Source organism: Podarcis gaigeae, assembly GCF_964106915.1.
Source record: "Podarcis gaigeae genome assembly, chromosome: 6".
Classification (NCBI taxonomy): domain Eukaryota; kingdom Metazoa; phylum Chordata; class Lepidosauria; order Squamata; family Lacertidae; genus Podarcis; species Podarcis gaigeae.
In genome coordinates, this window is record NC_139682.1 from 51,764,755 (window position 1) to 51,789,900 (window position 25,146).

Here is a 25,146-nt window from a genome sequence, read left to right on the forward strand (position 1 = left end):
CACACTGCTTCAGAAAGATATATTTCTTTTGAGGAGCCCAGGAAAAACAGGACTGAGCTTTCACTGGGTCTTCAAGGAATAATTGTTAACACCAGGCTACCACTTATGAAGTGTAAACTCTACAGAGATAGTAACATATCCAGAAGAAATCAAATTGTACAAATTCCAGAGAAAATGTGTAAGTGCACTGGTAAAACTGCAAATGTTACCATTATCAAACTGCCTATGTCCCTGCTAAAACGCTGTTTTCCAAAGATAATGTCCTTCCAGTTGTCCCCTGACCTGCCTTCAAATCAAAATTACAAAGGATAAAACACAACTTGTCCACTTCAGAGCAACCCTACCTCAGCACAGAAGTGATCCCTTGTACAGCAGAAATAAAATTCCACCATTAACTTTTGACAGTTGCAAATAGTCATAAGCTAATCTTGAACAAAGTGAAAAAAAACATGGAAGTGTTGAAATCTGTGAGTGCTCAGCCTGTCAAGTTCACTGTGACAGCACCAAAAAAACTGTCGAAAATGTTTTAGCAAAAAATTTTTTTGGCATAGCCACTGTTAAAGACTAGACTGTTCTTTTTCCATTAGGAAACCTCTTTATTTCAAAATTGAAAAGAATTCACATCCACGATGAAAACTACGTCAGGGCCACGGACATGCCTTTAGAAACAACTATCTGGACTTGTTAACTCAATCGTGCAATTATTTAACTATGTACTTTAATCTGTCACCCTAGTAAACTGCCAATAAGGCTTTCATAATTGCGAACAGGCTTCTAGTTTTAGGATGAACTTTGGCAAAGGCTGAATGCAAGACCCCCGAGGAGTGCAAGGGAACAGAACCACCAAATGTCTGGTTGCCATCTGTTCTACCCATTTACTCTCTCAATATGTAAATAAACGTCAGAGAGCACAGGGACCAGTGAAACACACGGTTGCTAAGTAAAGCCCACATTTCTGCCTCTCCTCCTGATGAGCAGAGCAGTGGCCTCAGATGCACGCTGAGAGTACACCATGAAAGGCTCTTTTGGGATTCAACAGCCTCCCCTTTGAAACACCAACACCCTCATAAATAAAGCCCTTACTGTCTGATGGATACCCTTTTTCCAACGTGGAACCCCTGAAAGAATAAACTAATGGCTGAATGAAAAAATAAACCAGGCGAGCACCCTAGTAGAAGGGTGTATTTTCCTTTACTTTCAATAGTTGGTGCAGTAAAAAGAAAATAAATGGTACAGTTTGTATTTTTTAAACTATATAATACAACATTTTTCGTGATGAGCCACTGATTGGAAGACAATCACATACAGAGTGCATGTCCACTAGAAAAGGGGGGGGGGGTGCACAAAAATGTGGCCCTACCGCTTGATTTCATAAATTCCGCAAACGTTAAAATCCCAACAGAGCAAATCTTAATTAAAAATGTTCCATACTGGATAGATCAAACCCCAGTTATTAAAAAGGGACGCAATAAGTAGCAACACTAACTGATGCTGAAGTGGGCGCTATGTTTCAGGTTCAGTCAATGCAAACAGAAATAAAAATCATGCGGAACAACTATACTTTCATAACATAGTTTGGGAAAGAGATAAAAATTATACCTGATGTAAACACTGGGACCTAATATTCAAAGTATCATGGGACCTCCCAGATCACCTATAATTATATATTTTTCATTACTTATATAAACATCCTTTATTTGATACTTGTACATGAAAGCTGAACAGAAACATGGCCTTGCAGGACATCTAGTGCAATCCTCACAAGTTGAGAATGAAGGAAGACTAGAGTGGTGTAGCAGCTTCAGAATGCGAGAATAGGACTTGGGAGACCAGGGTTCATATCCTAACTTGGCCATAAAGCTCACTCGTGACATTGGGCCAGTCACTGTCTCCCGGCCTAACCTATTTCACAGGGCTGTTGTGAAAATAAAATGGGGGTGGGGGTGTCATGTATGCCACTTTCAACTCTTCTGCGGATTCAAAATGCAGGATATAAATGTAATAATAAAAAATAAATAAACTCTGCAGTCTCTGCTTCAATACTTTCACTAAGAAAGAAACACAATTCTGGTGAATAGTCCCATTGCCAAAACTGCTTTTACCATGAAGAAGTCACTCTTAATGTTCAATCTGTTCAGTCTGTGATTTAAATCATTCAGACCTGTTCCTCAGGAAAATGTTTGTATACCCCCACTTTCGTTATCTTAGGTTCTTGTTAAATAAACAGATTCCAATTTCCTTTTAGTGTATTTTATTTATTTATAGGATTATATAGTACACAATAAACAACTTGTTACCCACAAAATCACTTAGGCTGAGTTCCTTGGAGGAAAAGTGGGATATAAATTTAAATTAACAACAACAGTAATAAACAGTACAACCCATACAACTTATTTACTTAACGATTTACTGCTCTTATTACCTAGCTTTTAGTATTTGAATTTTTCTACTTTGGATTTTAAAAATCTTTTTTCTGTCTTTACTCTACTGCTTTTTATGGAAATTGTTGTAAGGTTTCTATGGAAGCCGCCCAGAGTGGCTGGGGAAACCCAGCCAGATGGGCGGGGTACAAATAATAAATTATTATTATTATTATTATTATTATTATTATTATTAAACCACCCTGGAATTTTCAATGAAGGGTGGCATATACAGTAAATGTCTTAATAAACAAACAAAACAGAATAAATAACCAGGATAAAAGGCCAAGACCCGTTCTAAAATATTTAATTTCAAGCACAAACTTCCCAGCAGTTTGATTCTCAGGATGGTGATGTTCTTGTTTCTCTTCCCTATAAAAACTGCACTGCCAAAACTAGTTATTTGAAAGCAGCACATGCTCAGGTCGGAGCGAAACAGTACAAACTTAAAGCTTTTGCAGATGACCTAGTTTTGACTTTACAGGAGCCAGAATCTAGTACGAAAAGAGTATTACAATTGATTCAAGAGTTTGGTCGGGTGGCGGGATTTAAATTAAATAAGCAAAAAACTAAGGTATTGGGAAAAAACTTGACAGTTACAGAGTCAGAAAGGTTTCAGAAAGAGACAGAGTTAAACGTGGTTAAAAAAGTAAAATACCTAGGGGTAAACATAACAGCAAAAAATGTGAGTCTATTTAAGGACAACTATGAGAAATGCTGCTTAGAAATTAAGAGAGACTTAGAATGTTGGACAAGATTGAAACTTTCCTTGTTAGGCCGAATCGCCGCTATAAAGATGAATGTATTGCCAAAAATGCTGTTTCTGTTTCAAACTTTGCAGATTGTGGAGAAAACAGAGTGCTTTTGGAAGTGGCAGAGAGATATTTCCAAATTTGTCTGGCAGGGCAAAAAGCCCAGAATTAAGTTTAAGATACTAACTGATGCGAAAGAAAGAGGGGGCTTTGCCCTGCCAGACTTAAGGTTGTATTATGAATCAGCAGCTTTCTGCTGGCTAAAAGATTGGCTGCTTCTCGAAAACACTGATGTATTAGATTTGGAAGGTTTTAATAATGCTTTTGGTTGGCATGCATATTTATGGTATGACAAGGTCAAGAATAACAAGACTTTCAAGAATCATATTGTCAGAAAAGCAGTGTTTAATGTCTGGACAAAATACAAAGACTTACTGGAAGATAAAACTCCAAGGTGGCTTTCACCATTGGAAGCTAAGGCCCGGAAAAGACTCAATATGGAGGCCAAATGGCCGAAGTATTGGGAAATATTAGAAAAAGATGGAGATAACTGGAAACTGCAGAGTCAGGAGAAAATGAAAGACAAAGTGCGAGATTGGTTACACTACGCTCAGATTAAAGAAGTTTTTAAACTTGATAAAAAGTTAGGATTCCAGGTGGAAAAATCGAAGTTAGAAACGGAATTGTTAGAGCCTAAGACTAAGGTACTTTCAAGAATGTATAACTTGCTGTTAAAATGGAATACACAAGATGAAACGGTCAAATCGGCTATGATAAAGTGGGCACAGGACATTGGGTATAACATCATGTTTGAGGACTGGGAGAGGTTGTGGACTACTGGGCTGAATTTCACTGCATGTAATGCTTTGAAAGAAAATGTTATGAAAATGATATATAGATGGTATATGACCCCAGTCAAACTTGCAAAAATATACCACTTGTCTGATAACAAATGTTGGAAATGTAAAGAAAATGAAGGAACATTCTTTCACCTCTGGTGGACCTGCCCTAGAGTGAAGGCTTTCTGGGAAATGATATATAATGAGCTGAAAAAGGTATTCAAGTATACCTTCCCTAAGAAACCAGAGGCCTTCCTTCTGGGTATTGTCGGCCAGAAGATGTTAAAGAAGGACCGAACATTTTTTATGTATGCAACAACAGCAGCAAGGATACTTGTCGCCAAGCATTGGAAAACCCAAGATTTACCCACACTGGAAGAATGGCAGATGCAACTGATAGACTATATGGAACTGGCTGAGATGACTGGCAGAATCCGAGACCTGGGAGAAGAGACGGTGGAAGAAGATTGGAAGAAATTCAAGATTTATCTACAAAAATACTGTAAATTGTATGAATGTTAAGAAGGATGCTAGAATACAAACAACTTGGCACCATTAAGCTAGATGAAGTGAAATATGAAGATAAGCTAAATTTAAGAAAAGATAAATTTTTGAAATTTTAGGTTATATTTAAATTTTTAAGATCTGAATAAAGGATATCTAAAATTAGAGTCACAACATTGGAAAATTAGATAATAAGAATAGAAACAAGGGGATAAATTTGCTGGATAAAATTTTATAGTCAGGAACGCAGGAGCGGGAGATGTGAGGGAGTCCAAAGAAGTCAAGAAAATTATGTTAAGAGATGTGTTATATTGTATTGTTTATTGGTATTGTAATTAAAAATAAAAACTGTTAATAAATATTATAAAAAAAGAAAAAAAAAAAGAAAGCAGCACATGCTACATATGGGGAATACCTGCAACACTCCCCCATACATATCCCTTTCACCCCATACATTTGTGCTTGGGATTCATGCCAGCTTAACAGTGGCTAGACTAAAAAACAGGGGAACCTGTCCATCCATGCCAGCAAAGGTTTTTTTTGCTGCTAATAACCATGTCTGTATAGAGCTGAAATGGGGCTTTAGCTGAAGAAAGGACAGGAAAAATGAAACTTCACTTTGGTTAATCTAATCATCCCATTCAACCCCCAACTACACCAGAGAACTTTCTCTCTCTCTCTCTCTCTCTCAGGTCATTCTGGCTATTTAAAATCTGGCATGCTGCAGAAGTGTGAATTAGTTAGAATTACAGGGGGTAGGGTGGGGGAGGAAGAGCCCTGGTGAGCAAATAGTCCCCTTGCCTGCCAGCCAAACATAAATCTGGAAGATTTAAATGCATCTATTAAAGTATTTATGTCCTACCTTTCCATTTGGAAAAAAAGATATGCCTAAGGTGGTTCAGATCATAATTTTAAATAGTCAGAATATAAATACACAAGGGAACAAAGACAGGAAATGCAGATCTTAAAAAATGCCAAGAGGCCAAGTGTTGGTCAGGTAAAAGGCCTACTGGAAAGGAAATGTCTTCATACAGGGACAGAATGTTATCAAGGAGAGGGCCAGACAGATCTCCCTCTCTCACTCACTCTTGGGTGTGCAGGGCAATAAGAACCACAAACAATTGCAGGGATAATGCTCAGCTGAAATGGAATGAAATACATCTTTTAAATCTAGATATTGATGGTATTTGAATTTGAAGCTATTTTTGCCTCTGTACTTTCTAGATTCCTAGTTGGACACAATATTACTACTGCTGCTGCTGCTGCTGCTGCTGCTGCTAATTTAATATTTATACCCCGCTCATCTAGCTGGGTTTCCCCAGCTACTCTGGGCAGCTCCCAACAGAAGTTGTAAGTTATCACTCATTTTAATATGATCTCACACTTTTGGAGTAATAAACTGATACACACACATGCAAGAACAAAGAACAAAGTTATCCTAAAATACAATTATTTGTTTGTTTATCCCCATTTTACTAGTGGTTGGGTTGAACAGACCATTTTCAGCATCAGTGTATTTTCCTCTCAGTTCACTGACTTACCAAGCAATGACTGATGCTTAGGAGGAAAGGAAATGTATCAAGCTTGTTGCGATCTACAGAATTGCAGTAAGTAGGTCAAGAACTCAAATAAAACTTTCCTTCCCACAAACCTCATAATTCAACATGAAATACAAATCCTTCTACGTTTCTTCACAGCACTGACATGGTCTAAGACTTATATAAATCTCATCAATGAAATGTCTATCAATTCAGCAGTTCCCCCAGACCCTCAATATGGGCTGTAGCGAGATCTTTATTCACCCATTGAGCATCTCACACATCTGAAATAGAACTCTATCTTGACAGTGAAAACTCTCTACGTCCACATGAAAAAGCATTTCAATTAATGCACCGTCCTCATCACTAGACTTGAAATGCCTCATACAAACCTATTTCTACCAATAATATCAGAAAACCAAAGACTCATAGGAGGAACACATGGCATGGTTGGTTGCCATGCTCTTAATGCTCCTCCTGGGAATAGGAGCAATGCTAGCATGAGAAGAAAACTCTTCCCACAAGATCTCTGACTTTTTACCAAATGTCACATGTAACAAAGGGAAATGTTGGAAGAGGTCCCTGCTGCGTATGGTAGAAACCCAAACCACATAGAGCCACAGATGTGACCAGGAAGTACAGCTCCTTGACAAATATAGGACAATAGTTCTCCTATTTTCTTTGTCTCCTGCCACACCCTTTTAATTAGGCAGATATAACTGGATCATTTGGACTATTTGGTGAGAGTTTGGAACATGAAGCTAGTATGCTGGAGTATATGCATGTGTTCCCATATACTTTATTTTGTTTTTCCTAAGTATTTCTCATGCTGTTAAGTTCTTCTCCGCCTTGTGTCACTAGCTATACTCTGGCCAGCTATTAAGTTGTAGTGTTACAGCAATGGAAAATTTTTACATTTTCCTTCCTCAATGAGTTCTTAGTTGGGTGATGGAAGCCCTGACTAACACACAGCAAACCAGTCTTCATTATATTTTACCTTCCATTTTTGCTAAGACATTGACTATGAAATAATGTTCTGTCAGATGGACTACCTGGTTTCTCCTTATTTTTTTCAAAGTAAAGTTTTTTAAAAGGCTCACAATTCTTCCACAGATGGAGAGAGAGGGGGAATAATGTCTCAGAACAGCTAAACAAAGACCGAGAACCCAGATCTTGTTTGGTATGTACATCTTTTGGAGCCACATTGTGGAAAGTGTGATGTCACAGCAGTGGTCTGTATGCTGCTGAGGATCACTGATCCGTGTAGTCTTGGATGGAGCAGCTTAGCGCTTCACTTCCTCTGTTGAAAAATCTCCTTTCCAAACACATGATGTAAGAAAGCTCACTGTAACGGCTGGGAGGTGGAATCTGAATCTCTTGTACAGTTGACGAGAACTTGGTGACCATGGAAAGAAAAACTTCAAACTCATATTAGAGATATTTTTGGACTGTTTTGGTGGGGTTTTTTTTTTAAAGTACCATGAAATTCATCTATGAAGAGACAAATGGGACCTTTTCCTCCCTCACTTAGGAGTGAATTTTGAAAAAGATAAACAGAGCAGTTAGTTTTCTTAAAGCATTTCACCAGACTCTTTTAGTGAGGCTGAAAGGACATTCTCTGTACTTTAAGGCTGCAGTGCGTCCCTCTAAAATACAAATAAAAATTGCTTTGCCTCACTTACCTCTCTTGATGGCTCCATGGAGACTCTTGTGCTTTGCATATGATGTTAACACGTTGTATAGAAAAAAAAAAGGATTCAAGGGATTGGCAGTGGAGTACATAACGTAAAAGAGTGGAAATAGCCCAGTTTGGAGCCCAATTCTGATAGTGGAACACATGTGAAAATCATTAGGTCACAAAGTGAAATCTGCATACATTTTTCAGGAAAGAGCCATAAGCAGAAACAGGCAGGAGCTTAACTATCTCTTTACTAATATTGCATATGAATTCATTCTCAAGTATTGTGGATTTTAGGCAAGAGAAACGCAGTCTGAGAGGGCTATTCTGGAAGATTTGGAGGTTAAGTGATATTATGCTTATTTTTCTAAACAATACAAGTTTCTTTTATGGGCTGTTAATACCAAATTCCCAACACATGTGATGGGGATACAGAGTTGTATTTATCTGCTCTGATGCTATGCAAAGATCTTGATGGGAGACTTGTAGAGTTAGAATCATCAAGGCAAGGAAGATGATGGTCCAAATTCAGTTTGAAGAGAAGCATAATTGCTGCTGTTGTAGAAGAATAGAAAGCTGGATGCTTGCATATCCAGGGTCTTCAAGGCTCTCATTGAAGCTCTTTAAAGGTGGCATACATTCATTTAGACTTCTTAGGCTTAGAGTTGTCATTATAAAGTCTGAAGTAGTGGAACATTAGGGTTATAGGAAGAGTGGCGATGGGAGTCAGCATTCCAGTAATGTATGAGATGGTAGGTAGCACAAGAGAAGGTTCAAGGGTAAAGATGGAAGATGGAGAACCAAGTTACAGTGCTATAAAGTCAAGTGGGTCTTGTGGAGTAGCAGTTCAGGAAGGAAAAACATCTTGGCAGCAGTGGTTTTAATGAAAACTGCTTTTAAATCTCAGAAAACTGAATGATGAAATTTTGTCCAGGTTTAGACTTCCCACTTCCTGCCAGGTGGGAAGGGGGCACATGGAGTGATCTGGGAACAATGCCTCAAAACATAGGAAGGCAATGGATATCCTCCCACCCCAGCTCAAAAACATTACTTGTACCGAGAAGTCAAATCTTAGCCCTTCACGTTGAAAACTAATTCTGTTCATAACAGCTGTGGTAATAAAAGTTTCCGCTTCATCATATGGTAAACAGATATACAAGTCAAATTAAAACATTATAGCCAGAGTACCAGGTGGAACTTGTGGATCATTTCATGGCCTAAGGCAGCAATGAGAAACCTGTGACCCTGCAAATGTTGTAGGACTCCAGTTCCCATCAATCCCAGCCACCATGGCCATTGGTAAGATATGGTAAGAGAAGGAGTTCAGCAACAGCTGGAGGGGGCTACAGGTTTCCTGCTGCTGGCAGGAATTTACTGAGGATCCCACAGCATAAGTTCCATTGATTTACGATATATACCGTATTTTTTGCACCATAACACTCACTTTTTTCCTCCTAGAAAGTAAGGGGAAATGTCTGTGCGTGTTATGGAGGGAATGCCTACGGGTGGCATTCCTACGGATTTTCCTCCTCTAAAAACTACGTGCGTGTTATGGTCGGGTGCGTGTTATAGAGCGAAAAATACGGTATATATGTATGTATATATCAGGACATTTTATACTACAGGTGTCACTATCGTTCACTCACCATTGTAAGAAATTCAACTGTTTTAAAAAGTAAAGAGTTAGACCCATTTTCCATTATGAATGGAACATACAATAGAGGCATCTTGGCAAAGTCTGGGATCAGAATGCCAATATGATAACAATCACAATCTGCATCTTTAGCTTCTTCACACTAACTCCTTTCCACCCTCTCAGTTAGTTGCCAGTTATGCACTTTTCTGTTTTCCACTTGCATTACAGATGCTACACCAAATGACTTGCTATGGAATTACTGAAATGGCCAGGACTTCCAGAAATCTCCTTGGGAAGATGGCCTTCAACAGGTTCATGAACCCCTTTAAAAAAATTAAAAAATGGAAGCACTCAATGTTACAAAGGCACACAGAGAGCAAGACAACGATACAGAGTGCTAAAACGTCTGCAAATGAAAGCTATTTCTACAGAAGACTTAAACCAAAGATAGACAGCACTGGGCAGCCAGTGAACAGAATTCAGTATAGCTTCCAGACCCTCTTCATAGTCCCCAGAGATATTTGTATCTTCCTTTTCCTGTATCATTACCAGAGTAACACTAATTGGAAAAAATTATAATTATTTTCATAAATACAAACAGAACAATGTACCCATTCAACCGCTGCTTCAGTCACAAGAATCTTGGCATTAATTGTATGTATGTAACATTGTAGGTATTAGGAACGCGAGTGGCGCTGTGGGTTAAACCACAGAGCCTAGGACTTGCCGATCAGCCGGTCGGCGGTTTGAATCCCCGCGACGGGGTGAGCTCCGGTTGCTCGGTCCCTGCTTCTGCCAACCTAGCAGTTCAAAAGCACGTCAATGTGCAAGTAGATCAATAGGTACCACTCCAGTGGGAAGGTAAATGGCGTTTCCGTGCGCTGCTCTGGTTCGCCAGAAGCGGCTTAGTCATGCTGGCCACATGACCCGGAAGCTGTATGCCGGCTCCCTCGGCCAATAAAGCGAGATGAGCGCCGCAACCCCAGAGTTGGTCACGACTGGACCTAATGGTCAAGGGTCCCTTTACCTTTACCTTAACACTGTAGGTAATTTTAAGAACCACAGATAATGCTTTCAAAAGCCATACCAGGCAATTTGCTCAGGTGTCTCTCTAAAGTTTACCCTTTTTACAAAGGCTAAGAGGATATCTGAAGGTTACTATAAGGATCTTATTAGTGAAAAGCTCCACCGCACTTCTGAGCTTTCAACTATCTTTTTATATACCTTCCCTTTAATCTTGCCTCCTCTCCTAAGCCTCTGAAGAAGAATTGTAGAGAGGACCAAGAGACATGGAGGAACCTTTAGAAATCTGTTCAGGTGGCTCCCAAAGAATCATTGCAGCTGCTATCTAATGGAGTCTAACATGTGCAGAGTCATGTGAGAATAATTCCTAAACAAGGTGTCTGGTAAGGCACCACAGAGATGTGTATTGCAACATCACTGAAACCCTTGGAAAATTGCTGTGTTAGAACATGGCGTCATCTTGCTGAGGATCTACCATAATTTTTTACATACAACACTGGTACATAATGCACATTTGCTATACTCCAGCCCACACCTGTGACATCATGGCTTATTCTGCTAGGTAGCATGACTTAGGAAATAGGATAAGAATGGCTATGCAAAATATCCTATCTAAACACACAACAAATCTGCAATCAAGCAGAAAATCCCCCTGACTTGAATTAAAGGGAAGAATAGATAAATGTGAGGAAACCACTTGAACTGGGGTAACAAACAATGCACCATGTCTCCAAATGTATGTACCTTTAATGTATTTTTAAGCAAAACAGCTGAGTACACATGAAATTAAATTACATGAAATTAAAAAACATTCTGATTTTTTCTAAGAACACTGAAAAATCACATGCTAATGGTGACATGGCATTCCCAATCCTGAAATTCTATTATTAATTATACAAACTAAGATTAAAGAAGGGATTAATGTTTAGAAAAGACAACATTTCTTGGGCAGCTCTGAAACAAGAGCAAGTCAAAATACATCTGGATTGTTTGTTGTGAATCAGTAAGACAGCCAATTCACATTTGTGTTTAAACTGACCAGGGGGAGGGTATTTTATTTGCTGTTTTTAAACATTTTGGATTTCTAATTTTGTTTGAAAAGCATCGCTTTTATTTTAACTGGAATATTTTGAAACTGTGTTTTACAGTCAGTTGGTGGGATACAAATCCAACAAACCAAACTGTTTTACAAGACTTTTCTCCACTTTGTTACTCAGCACCTGGGATGAATTCCAGAATATATCGAGTCCCCATTGTCTGCTTGCCTATTTGAAACCCTCTCTTGTCTGCATGCCTGTTTGAAAAAAGATTTTAACCAGTCAAACTGGGAAGGTCTAATGTATGGCTAGAGAAGAAAGAGAAGACAACTGCCAGGAAGTAGCCACCTGAGATTCCAGATTTGAGGAGGCATTTGCATCAGCTGCGTGGGAAAAAGCAAGTAAACCATCTCATTTCAAAGGCAGCTTGTATAGAAGGATATTTCAGCAGATCTTGTACCATTTTAATTACTAGGAAAGGCACTATTTGCCTTTGGCCAGCTTTGCTAAAGGCTATAATAAGACACCACAATCTTTCACATGAGGAAGTAGCACAATAATGGGCAAGGCAACCACTTAAATAAGTAGTTTTAAGATTATGCATAAATATCTGAGAAAATACTTGGTTATTAGCTAGCAATGGTGTTTATGCAATGGAGATTATATAATTGTAAGAAAATATCTTACAAGAGGGAAAGTACTGAAGGCATGAAACAGTGTGAAAAAGTTTGGTTTACATAGGCTCTGGTTTGAGTCCCCCCCACCCATAAATCCAAAACATTTTTTACAAATCTGTTTTACCGATATCTTACACCACGAGAAATACACAAAAATGGTAAGAATCCATCCTTTTTGTTTCTGTGTTTCAAAAGGATTAAGTTTCTTAGAAGAATTATTAGGCATCTGGAGTGAACATATTTATATTACTCGATTTGGGAATAAGGGTATTAAACAAAACAAATAATGGAATTAATATTTCACATTTATTTATGTATTGCATTTATATCCCACCCTTCCTCCAAGGAGCTCAGGATGGTGTACATGACCTACTTGTTCAAATGTTGAATTATCTTAAAAGATGCTTTGCCCAGGGATTGACTGAAATGAACAGCAAATCTATTCACTGAAACACTGAAATTCACTCAAGTACGATATAATGGAGAAATAGTAAGTTCAAAAACATATCCATGACTTTACAAGGTCTGGCAGATTGCTAAAATTGTAAAATTATTGGCTGCATATAGACATTACACTATAGTTCAGTGAGACAAGAACAAGCTGCAGAAAACCTCTGGCTACCATGTTCTGCCCCTGCATCCCCGCTCTGCTGTGAAGTTGAGATTGGATGCTTTTAGTTGCACAGCAACAGTTCAACCACAGTTTACAGTTTAGAATAATGTTAACTATGGTTCTTTTAAATAAGCTAGTTTTATAACTCATGGCACAAAGTTGACTTGTTTCAAACCATAGTTAGCCACGATTTGTCAGATTTTGATAATACAGTGGAACCTCGGGTTGCGAACGTGATCCATGCGGGAGGCACGTTCGCAACCTGCAGCGCCGCATCTGCACACGTGCATGGCGTGATTCGGCGCTTCTGCGCATGCAGAAAGCGTGATTTAGTGCTTCTGTGCATGTGCAAGCGCCGAAACCCAGAAATAACCCATTCTGGTACTTCTGGGTTCGGTGCGTCCGTAACCCGAAAACGCACAACCCGCAGCGTTCGCAACCCGCGGTATGACTGTACAACAACCACAATAGAAGCAAATGCTCCCAAACTCCTTCTCACAGTTGCATTGGAGAGCAAAGGTTCACTGCAGCTCATTTTATCATACTAAATTGTGATTTAGCATGATGTACGATGATTAAAGAACAACCATTAATCTGATACAGGAAACCTGGATACGGGAAATCTAATTCTTTTCCCCCCTATTTCTTATATTTATTTATTTTTAAGTTTATTTCATTTCTTCATTCTAGAAGAATATATATTGTACTAATAATTTCTTCATTATAGAAGAATATATTGTACTAATTGTGTTATTAGCTTTTCCTTATACATAATTGCATTATCCATATCTACTAAAAATTCTGTTAAATGAATAATTTAAAGTAAAATTTTAAAATACAGTAATACCTTTATTTTCTCATGAATATGCCGCAGTGAGTCTGCAGTCCCCATATCGGCATCATCAGTAATACATACAATATCAAGCTTCAGCTTCGTCTCCAAGTTTAGCACTTTCTGAACTTCTTTTGTTGTAACCACAATGACTTCTAAAGTGCAGAAGAAAATGTTGTATGAGTACAACTATGAAAAGTTCTAACATTATTATGCTCGTCTACTGAACTGAATATGAATCAATCAAAGCTTGTTTTCCCCCAAGACCAGCTGCTATTGTGGGAAATCTAGAAAACCTGCTTTTTACTGACTAAAAATGATTTGCATTAGAATAGGTAAATAGTTAACAGTTCATGGAGTTAAGTATTTTATGACATTAGTTTTATATTTGTGACACAGGAGCCTTGCAGACAACAGTCTCACCTAAAGGAGCTCACAATCAAAGTATAAGAAAGTTACCAAAAACGTAAGGAGAACATGAAGAAATAGTAGCACCTCTGCTCAGTGTGGCATTCCATGGACTTAAATGGACACTCAATATTTACATGAACAGATCATGTTTGAAACATGTGACTTTATAGGTACGTAAGAACACCTCACTCTGAAGAGTATCTAGAATGCTTAGTTTGGATGTGGGAAATACAAGTCCAACTCCTCCATTAGGCTATTAATCACACACCTTGGGTAAACCATCAACTCTCAGGGTCACTTGTTAGGGGTAGCAAAACTTGTTGGGTAAGTTTGGCTAATGTCTGATCTCTGGCAAGAGTACCTGCATGAGAGGAGCAATTGAAGAACATCTGTTTCCCAGTACCCCACTTTGCAGCTATCACATTTCAGGAGAACAGGGCCAGGAGCCAGATGACATCAATGTTTAATACCATAAGTAGTACCTGGTATTCCAGATTTACTATTGCAGAGGCAGTAATCTATCTATAAATCCAATTTTACTACTGTGAATTGCTCTGAGAACTATTAGGGCAGAAAAGCAGTATACAAACAACAATTTACTATTTGAAAGCTATACCTGGAAAATGTTACCTATGCACTTGGAAGAAAGGTACTGTATAAGCTGACTTTTTCAGCACATTTTTTAATGCTGAAAAAGCCCCCCTCGGCTTATACTCGAGTGAGGGTCCTTTCAGGCTGCTCCTTCCTCCGCCACCTTTGCCGCTGTAGGCGGCGGAGGAGGAATGAGGAGCCCGAAAGCAGCCCTTTTGGGCTGCTTGTTCTTCCTCCACCGCTGCCGCCACCAGGTTTGTGGTGTGGTGAACAGGCTTATACTCGAGTCAGTAAGTTTTCCCAGTTTTTTGTGGTAAAATTAGGTGCCTCGGCTAATTTCAGGTTGGCTTAGACTCAGGTAAATACAGTACTTTAAACTAACTGCAAGCCACAATCTGGGGAATCATATTAAAATGAACCAAACTATTCTACAGAAATCCAGATTCCGCATAGCTGCCCCATATTAAATAGTCTCTTGAGAGACACATATATTCTTTATATTTAATTGTGGTGGCAACCTAAAAAGATGCATACATTCAATTTTTTTCTGTGTTTTCATCACAGAAGTTGGCCCTACAAGAACCCCAAAACTTTAAACTTTCTCAGACTCAGAAGGCATTTTTGAAACTTGGCACAACAGTTTTAAAACAAAAGATAATGCTGCTGATGTGCACTGTTTTTCTGCTTGCATGCCAAATCCCAAAAGTGAAAAGCAATAAGAATAATTATGGCATATGCATCCCTCTGGATCATGACCATACTATAGAACACTCATATATAACACCAATGCATATAACCCTACACTTAAATAAGGAATTACCAAGCTATATCAGTCACAGGATCAGAATATAAGAAAAGCTTTTCAGGACCAGAACAGAGATCCATCCAGTGCCACATCCTGTTCCACAAAGCAACCAACCAATCACCTCTGTGGAAGCCCATAAGCAGGACTTGAGCACAATTCTCAAGCAATTCTCCCATTCTTGTTTCCCAGCACCTGCTCTGTTCCTCTGATCCTGGGATCATGACTAGTAGCCACTAATGGCTTTTACTATCCACGAATATGTCTAATTCCGCTTTAAAACTGACTACATTAGAGGCCATCCCCAGATCCTGTGGTAGTAAATGCCATAGTTTAACTATATGTTGTGTGATCCCCTCCCTCAAAAACCCCTTGAAGAGTAGGGTGACAGTTTGGGTTTATTTGGCCTGCATATATGAAGCAAAATTCTCCAATTTTGCTTCTTCTTTGTAGCTCATTCCTACACCTGCTGCAAACAAGAAATACAATGCCATCTCTCTTTTCTTTCTGATATTATGTGTAATTTGTTCACACTACAAGTCATCTTATCATAGGCATTCTGCAATGTTTGGTGCTCACCTTCAAAACCAACTTGTTCCAGCAGATTGAGCGGGTACCATATTAAGGGTTTGTTGCCAATAGGTAAGAGAGCTTTAGGGATGCTTGAGGTCAGATCCATCATGCGGGATCCACCCCCAACCGCCATCACCACTGCTTGAAACTCCATGGCAAAGATCTGGAAAGACAAATTAGAGAGCAATCTAAACAAAACCAGCAAATAGGCTGTCTCCTAGGGAAGAAAATGCAGAGCTAGTGTCACCCTGAGGCAACTGCCCCTGAACTTATCTACAGGCTTCTGCACTGCCTTGGAGCACAACCATCACCCTAATCTCTTATTTAGACAATTAACATGCCCCCAACCAGGCTAAGTTGCTCCCAAAGGATGCCGACCTCAGAGCTGAACTCAAAATTTGAAACACAATGATCCAGTCTATAAAACCAGAGGGGCCAGAGCTGAATCTTATGGGACAGGGCAGGTTGTGGTAACTCGGGGGAAACACACTCTTCATATGCTCAGAGGCTTTACCTTTATTGCTTCATGCTGAATTTTACTTTTACTTTTTGTTTACAGTACTTGCCTTACTGGGTTGGCCTGGCGAGGGCTAGAAATTCAGGCAAGCAAGCCAAAGGCGTCCCACAACTGAGCTCTGGTATCAAAGCCTGTTTGCAGCGCCCACGGACTTCAGCCCCCGGCCTCAAAAGCAAGCGAGGCGGGGTTTGATGATGTCCCCTGGCCTCTTTTATTATGCTGGATAGCTGAAGATGGCCGAGGTCCCCCTTGCCCAGTGACAGCGAAGAAACCCCCGGTGGGCTCGCCGGGGCTTCGCAGCCCAGCACACCCCTCACCTTGTCACCTGGAAACCAAAGGCTGCCGGTTAGTCCCCTGCCAGAGTGACAAGGAACCAATCGCAGTGACTTCCCCTTCCTTCAGAGTCGCTTCCGCGCCTGCGCCGCCGCAACGTGCATAGGCTCGCGCCAGCGTGTTTACCCGCGGAGCGAATCGATGAGCATCCCCTCAGGAAGAGCGCCGAACAACCAATCCTCCTCCTTGCGGGCGGGGAAAATAAGCCGGGCGCGAAGAGCACCGAGCTATCGATTCTCGCAGGGGCAGCAACGCCGAGCTACCGATCTGCAGGTTTCTTTCTGAAGCTCTTTCGGATAGGAGGAGCCCATTCCCAGCTGCTCGAAGCAGGGAGGCGGGTGGGGTGGCTTGCTGCCTCTTGCTTCCCAAAATATAACTCCCAAATAATAAAATATCTACTGTTTCTCGTTGGTAAACCTTCGCCCCTGCCCCGTTGTTAAACTGCAGCTTCCACCAGCCGCAGAGCAACAGAGCCTGCGATGGTCAGGGATAATGGGAGTTGTAGTCGAGGAACATCTGGGCTGAGTAAAGCCGGATTCGAATGGGACAAGTCAATCCGCACAACCTGGCGCGGATTTATCTCTCTCTGTGTGTGCTTGCCGTTGACTACTTTTGCCTGATGGGAAGCAGTGAAACTTGAAATCTCACGTTGTTTCAGCTTAGAATATCTGCCAATACAGATAGTGAGTCTGACTGGGTTTTGTCAAAATTGGCTCTGGACGACATGCATGTTTCTGAAATTTTAGCTTTATTACGGCTAGTGGTAAACGAGGTTCAATATAAACACAGCTGCCACGGGTTTAGTGACAGATGCAAATCCAGGGTTGTGGAAAGTTTCTAGCCTTTCTGCCCAGAAACACTGAAATATCAGAGAGGCTTTAAAAGCAAATCTGTTGGCTGCTCACTATTATCATCTCCAGAAAATGAGGTGACAAATAAAATTCATCTTCAGCTACCGTTTCAGTGTTTTGTTTTGTTTTTTGCATCAGTGCATGTACAGAAGGCTTCAAGATGCTGGAGAAGATAGCAAAATTAGAAAAAAGGAAGTATATATACATTGACTCTAAAACAAAGAATAACAGCACAATATAAAAACAATTTAAAAAACTGACACAGGAAACTGCTGTGCCAAAGATCTAAAAACTACTAAAAAGACTTTCCTAATAGCCTGTGAGAATGAAAAAGGGTCTACCTGGCACTGAAAGCCCACAACATGAATCAGTGCCACGTGAGCCTCTCTGGGAACGGCACTCCAGAATCATGATTTGGTTGCAGAAACCTTACACAGAAGTTAGATTATATCCTGTCTTTATTGAACATTTACTTCGCTTGAAGGGCGGCTATATAACATTGAGCATTCTTCCTGATTTGCCTCTCTGGTGTCTTCCTGTTTCTTTTCAATGCATTTCCCTATCACTTTCCAAATCACTTTCCAAATCACAACCTTTTTTAAGAGTGGATTTGCTGCACTACGGTGACTGAACCTTTTAATTAACTTTAATTGCAGAAACCTTTGGTATGCGCTTAACTCTTTCCCATGAAATACAGTCTGGAAGTGACCAGAATGTCATTGTTGCTTCCTGGTCTGCAGAAAACCAGACCCAGTACAGCCGCTTGACTACAGCATTCCCAAGATAACTAGAAGCTTATTGTGGGGAGGGAGGTCGAACAGTTGAAGCAAGACCAAGAACATAACATTTAGGGGCTGAATCTCTGCTGAAGCTTAACTTTGCTTAACATTGTGAGAGACCACACAAGGCAAAAGAGAAGAGTAATTTAGAACCTACTGAGTTTCCACATGTAATCTTGCCAAGTGGACTGTATGTTTAGGTAGCAAGCAATATGTCACTTGGGTATGTGTAGGCTGGATATAATGAGTAAAATGGAAAGGAGTTATTTTAATGAGGAACAAACACACTCCCCCCCAAAAAAACCCTGGTTTTGTTGTTGTTGTTCAGTCATTTAGTCGTGTCCAACTCTTCGTGACCCCATGGACCAGAGCACGCCAGGCACTTGTCTTCCACTGCCTCCCGCAGTTTGGTCAGACTCATGTTTGTAGCTTCGAAGACACTATCCAACCATCTCATCCTCTGTCATCCCCTTCTCCTTGTGCCCTCCATCTTTCCCAACATCAGGGTCTTTTCCAGGAAGTCTTCTCTTCTCATGAGGTGGCCAAAGTACTGGAGCCTCAGCTTCACGATCTGTCCTTCCAGTGAGCATTCAGGGTTGATTTCCTTAAGAATGGAAAGATTTGATCTTCTTGCAGTCCATGGGACTCTCAAGAGTCTCCTCCAGCACCATAATTCAAAAGCATCAATTTTTCGGCGATCAGCCTTCTTTATGGTCCAGCTCTCACTTCCATACATCACTACTGGGAAAACCATAGCTTTTACTATACGGACCTTTGTTGGCAAGGTGATGTCTCTACTTTTTAAGATGCTGTCTAGGTTTGTCATTGCTTTCCTCCCAAGAAGCAGGCGTCTTTTAATTTCGTGGCTGCTGTCACCATCTGCAGTGATCATGGAGCCCAAGAAAGTACCGGTAAAATCTCTCACTGCCTCCATTTCTTCCCCTTCTATTTGCCAGGAGGCAAATAGATGTTGAGCTTCAGACCATATTTTGCGCTCTCCTCTTTCACCCTCAATAAAAGATTCTTTAATTCCTCCTCACTTTCTGCCATCAAGCTTGTCTCATCTGCATATCTGAGGTTGTTGATATTTCTTCCAGCAATCTTAATTCCGGCTAGGGATTCATTCAGCCCAGCCTTTCGCATGATGAATTCTGCATATACGTTAAATAAACAGGGAGACAATATACAGCCTTGTCGTACTCCTTTCCCAATTTTGAACCAATCAGTTGTTCCATATCCAGTTCTAACTGTAGCTTCTTGTCCCACATAGAGATTTCTCAGGAGACAGATGAGGTGATCAGGCACTCCCATTTCTTTAAGAACTTGCCATAGTTTGCTGTGGTTGACACAGTCAACTTTTGCATGGTCAATGAAGCAGAAGTAGAGGTCTTTCTGGAACTCTCTAGCTTTCTCCATAATCCAGCGCATGTTTGCAATTTGGTCTCTGGTTCCTCTGCCCCTTCGAAATCCAGCTTGCACTTATGGAAGTTCTCGGTCCACATACTGCTTGAGCCTTCCTTGTAGAATTTTAAGCATAACCTTGCTAGCGTGTGAAATGAGTGCAATTGTGCAGAAGTTGGAGCATTCTTTAGCACTGCCCTTCTTTGGGATTGGGATGTAGACTGATCTTCTCCAATCCTCTGGCCACTGGTGAGTTTTCCAAACTTGCTGGCATATTGAGTGTAGCACCTTAACAGCATCATCTTTTAAAATTTTAAATAGTTCAGCTGGAATACCATCACTTCCACTGGCCTTGTTATTTGCAGTGCTTTCTAAGGCCCATTTGACTTCACTCTCCAGGATGTCTGGCTCAAGGTCAGCAACCACACTACCTGGGTTGTACAAGACATCCATATCTTTCTGGTATAATTCCTCTGTGTATTCTTGCCACCTCTTCTTGATGTCGTCTGCTTCTGTTAGGTCCTTACCACTTTTGTCCTTTATTATGGTAATCTTTGAACAAAATGTTCCTTTCATATCTCCAATTTTCTTGAACAGATCTCTGGTTCTTCCCATTCTGTTGTTTTCCTCTATTTCTTTGCATTGCTCATTTAAGAAGGCCTTCTTGTCTCTCCTTGCTATTTTTTGGAAATCTGCATTCAATTTCCTGTATCTTTCTCTATCTCCCTCGCATTTTGCTTGCCTTCTCTCCCAAAAAACCTGGTACCTAGGCATTATAGGTTGCATGCATTGGCTCCCAAAGGATTAGGAGTTTGCCTCATTTCCTTCATCGGCTCATGAAACCTAGCCTATGAAAGTTCAGAACCAGTTACTATCTTGGTGCTGCCCTTTAGCTTTAAGCAGATTACTCCAATAGCGCAAACATATCTTCTTGCCTGATAGAATGACTGCTCCCCGCATAAAACGGAGGGCGACCTTTGCGTGGACGCGCGCAGCCCCTGGATCTGGAGCGGCTCCATTCAGCATAGGCTTGGCTTTGCCTTCCCTCAGGTGGGATACCTGGAGGTCTCCGCCTACCCCAGTCAGTTGTCCAATCCCACCTGGGGGAAGCATTGCCAAGGAAATCAGGCCAGGTGGGGGAGGGATTACCTGCCCACACAATAGAGGGAGGATCTTACCTGGGAATCCTCACTTGGCTCCAGAGCTTCTCCCACCCTATCCACCCTCAGTTAATGCCTTATTTTGCAGGTTAACTTTTCTTCACAGATTTTGCAGGTTAACTTTTCTTACAGGTATGCGGGCGCTGCTACGTTAAGGTTGCTGTCAAAGGGCAGGAAAGGAATTTCCCTGCATTGGCAGGTTTCGCCTTTCCCGTAGCAAAACGTCACAACTTTGGCAGTATCCTTTTGTCCATCTTCCTCTTGCAGCGGCAATACCAGGGTTCCCCGTTAAAGGGGTTTTTGAAGAGAGGCTTTGACCGTACGCCGAAAGCTCGTCATTGCTCTCCCCTGCGGCGGTGGCGTAACGGGGGCAGCTATCTCTGCTTGAACATATGTTCTCCAGAGCCGGCCCATCCCCCACACAAACACTGGATAACCCTGATGCTCCCTAGGTCCCCGGCTAAGGCCTGGGGAGGGAGAACGCCCAATGCCTGAGCCAAGGTCTACCCACATTTGAAATTTAATAAAGTTGTGGCCAATTTAATCCCATAGCACGTTGTCTTGAGTTGTTATTCCACATGACGGGGGAGCCGCTCAGTACCTGGGGACTCCGCCTGTCCACGCAATGATCTGCCCTCTCTTCCCCCTGCATACTGTTCTTGGGGTTCTCCTGAGCCAATTTGGGAGGAAATAGGGATGCAGGGGAGAGATGTGGGGGGGGGAAGCACCATTGCGCTAGTGGAAGTCCTTGTGTGCTTCTACTTATGGGGCTTAGTCGCTGAATCCTGCCCATACTAGAGAGACTATAGGTGGATTGTTTAAAGGCTAAAATTAGGCAACAGAAGTAATTTTGAGGGATAGCCTCACATTCTGCAGTATATTTGCATGTAAATTTTAATATAGCCAATGGAAGTACTGTAAATGGGGTTATTTTGTATTTATAACAGCAGTTTGGGCCTCATTGCTGAACGGTTTTGAGCTGTGGTCCCTGAGTGCCTTCTATATGGGAATGCAGAATGCTTATATATGCTGTGCAATAATCACTTAATGTTTCCAAAAATCATAACATAAAAAAGAGTCAAGCTATGATGTATGAACCAATCAAAAATGTTCTGCTTCTGCTGACCCTATAGAACTGAATGTTTAAACAAAGAAATTAAAACATATGCAAAAATGTTTTTCCATATTGTAAGATGTACATTAACGACAGAACTGACAACTTAAAAAAAAAAAATCACCTTGTGTTTATCTGGGCCAAAATCAGGACTAAAGAACATTTAGGCAGGGCTTGTGCAAACGTGATGAATTAATGGCAGTTAGGCAAGGCAGTCCATCTCCGGCATTTCTCCTGAGCGAGCTCTCACTGTTTTTGTTTAATACTTCATTTCTTCAAGGTTCCCCACATCTGGAAGCTCTCTGAACAATGTAAGTCTCCTGAGCATGTCTGTGCTAGAGTACAGCCAAAAATGGAATCCCCATCCCACATGAGAGTCTGATGTTTCAAAATTCATTTTCATCTCCATATGGAATGGTGGAAAATTTGAAATAGCAAACTTTCTTTAATTCAAAGACGTTTGGGCTTGGTACATAACACGCATTTGGAAATTCAGAATCATAGGGTACAATCCTACACTATAGCAGAGGTAAGGAAATGGATATGTTCAGTGGGTCAGGTCCAGATCTGGCTCACCCTCTAGGCCACCTTCTGACAGGTGGGTGGCAAAACATTTGCTCTAATCTAATCTAATGCATAACTGCACTGATTGTCTCCCATGATCCTACACCCCTTTGCCATGTGTGAATACTGTGTCTTTTCTGAACTGTATTGCTCCAACACTTTCCCAACAGCAGGAAGTGCTGTCTCCCCCAAATATGAGGGAGTCCATTCCAGCCAATGGCATTGTTGACCAGTACAACTTTTGGGTTAGGGAGTTTTCCTAAAAAAACAACTTTTGGGGTGTCCTGGTTTTACTTTTTGAAATATGGCAACCCTACTGACCAGTCATGAATACTTTTGCCTTGCAGGATCATATGGAACAGAACAAGCGATGGCTGGACACAGTGTTTCACTACAATCACCAAGAGAGAGGGAATAATAATAATAATAATAATAATAATAATATTTTATTTGTATCCCACCCTCCAGCCAAAGCTGGGCTGAGAGCAGCTAACAACAGGTAAAAAATAGCACAGTGTACATAAAATCGCACAGTCAATTAATTAAAAACACTCTAGAATCAATTCAGAATCAAATTAATGGCAACCATTGGGTTAGAGTTCTATGAAGAACAGGAGGAGAGAGGGGGTCGGACTGTGCCTTCGCCAAAGGCCTGGCGGAACAGCTCCGTCTTGCAGGCCCTGCAGAAAGATGTCAAGTCCCGCAGGGCCCTAGTCTCTTGTGACAGAGCGTTCCACCAGATTGGGGCCACGGCCAAAAAAGCCCTGGCTCTGGTCGAGGCCAGTCTAACCTCCCTGTGGCCCGGGATCTCCAATATGTTTTTATTTGAAGACCATAAGGTCCTCCATGGGACATACCAGGAGAGGCGGTCCCATAGGTACGAGGGTCCTAGACTGTATAGGGCTTTAAAGGTTAAAACCAGCACCTTAAACCTGATCCTGTACTCCACCGGGAGCCAGTGCAGCTGGTATACCACTGGGTGAATGTGATTCCGCGGCGAGGACCCCATACTCAAAGTTTACTCCAAGCAGACTCCTGCTTACTTCCTCACGCCTACTGTGCATGCAAATTCAGGGGCTATATGCTCCAGCTGCTTCCTGTTTCCCATTACTTTCTCGATAGGTTACTTTTCTCACAGGTACAGAATCTAACCTGTGACTATTCTGTGCAGGTGAGGAGGCAGGCCCACCTCTTGACCCACAGCAATGCCCAGGATGCTTCCAGTTGTTCCTATTTGGAATTGTTAAACTATCTGCTCCTGGCAGGTTCCTGTACCTCTGCAAGCTCCGTGACAGTTATGCAACAGACAAAGGTATCCTTAGCATGCAGGTGTTGCTGTAAGGAATACTGCACCATCCTTCTGTCAGCCAAGCCACTGTTCAAGGCATAGGAGTCTTGCAGTCCTGACTGACTGTCACTCCCACATATGGGCCTTTTCTTTTCAGGGATCTTTTCCATCCCAGATTTGACACTGCCATGTGTTTTTGGTGTGTTTCCTAAAGGTAAAGGTACCGCTGACTGTTAGGGGTTAGCAGACTAACTCCCAGCTACTCACTCCCTCAGCCAGAAAACTTTCTAGAATTGAAACATTTGTCAAGATCTCCATTTCATACGTTTTTGTTCTGGAGGGCAAAAAACTATCAAACCAACTCCCAAGTGGGGGCACCAGAGGTTGGGTCCCTCCCCTTCCCAAGGCACATGGTTATTGATATTTGGTTCCTGCTTTGCCAGATCAAAACCGGTGCAGCCCACTCAGACAATCCCCATTCCTAAATCAGGCCATCCTCTCTCCCATGGGGTGGTGGCAGGAGTGGCAGTTGAGCTGTATCAGTGGGGGGGGGGACCTGCACCCCCGCATGCTGACTCCATCCACCCCCAAAAGCCCTTTCTTCCTATTAACTCAGGGATCCTGTATACAAGAGAGAGAGAGAGAGAGAGAGAGAGAGAGAAGCCCCCTTTTCACTATTCTAATCCCCTTCCTTCTAATTAGGGCCTGCAGCCCCCTCCTCAAGTATGTTTCTCTTTTTATTAGGGAAACAGTTGCCAACTGAGGCAGGAAAACACCCGCCTACCCCTTTATCCCCTGGCTTGTTTGCCTCCAATTCATTCCTGGGGCCCGGTTGGCTGGGGGGAAACATTCCTATTTCCCTCAGTCTAAAGAAAAATGGCTGCTAATTAGTGGCATGAATAGCTTCAACCTCCCCACCCGCCCTTTACTCACCTGCTTGTGAGGAAGAAGCTTAGCAGGCATCTGACCAAGAAGAATGCTGGGCAATGGCGGAGAAAGTGCATTAAAAAAAAACCTGAACATAATATTACAAAAGGTTAGTGCAAATATCACTTCTGCAGCTTCATGCAGCCTGCTGGCATCCAAGGAGTAAACTGGAGTGTCACACGACATCATTTTGATAACTTCCGACAAGCGCTTTGGTACAATCATGTTACTTTAGGTATCCTATCCTCTTCTTAATACTGAGAGTAAAATTAACAGGAAAATAAGA

At 41.4% G+C, this 25,146-nt stretch overlaps 1 protein-coding gene across 3 annotated transcripts in view; it reads right to left on the minus strand.

Annotated features, from left to right (window-relative positions):
• The window catches only part of EIF2B3 (eukaryotic translation initiation factor 2B subunit gamma), an 88,010-nt gene extending 63,095 nt beyond the window's left edge, over window positions 1-24,915 (minus strand). The window contains exons 1-3 of one of the 3 annotated variants that reach the window (XM_083742475.1): window positions 24,867-24,915; window positions 15,933-16,089; window positions 13,565-13,704 (exon numbers count right to left, since the gene is read on the minus strand). In XM_083742475.1, the coding sequence (XP_083598601.1) occupies window positions 13,565-13,704; window positions 15,933-16,089; window positions 24,867-24,896 (327 nt within the window). In that variant the 5' untranslated portion in view covers window positions 24,897-24,915. Of the gene's footprint in view, window positions 1-13,564; window positions 13,705-15,932; window positions 16,090-16,492; window positions 17,359-24,866 lie in introns of those variants that run through there. The other 2 variants (XM_083742477.1, XM_083742476.1) reach the window with 2 other exon arrangements.
• Window positions 24,916-25,146: the final 231 nt, after the last annotated feature.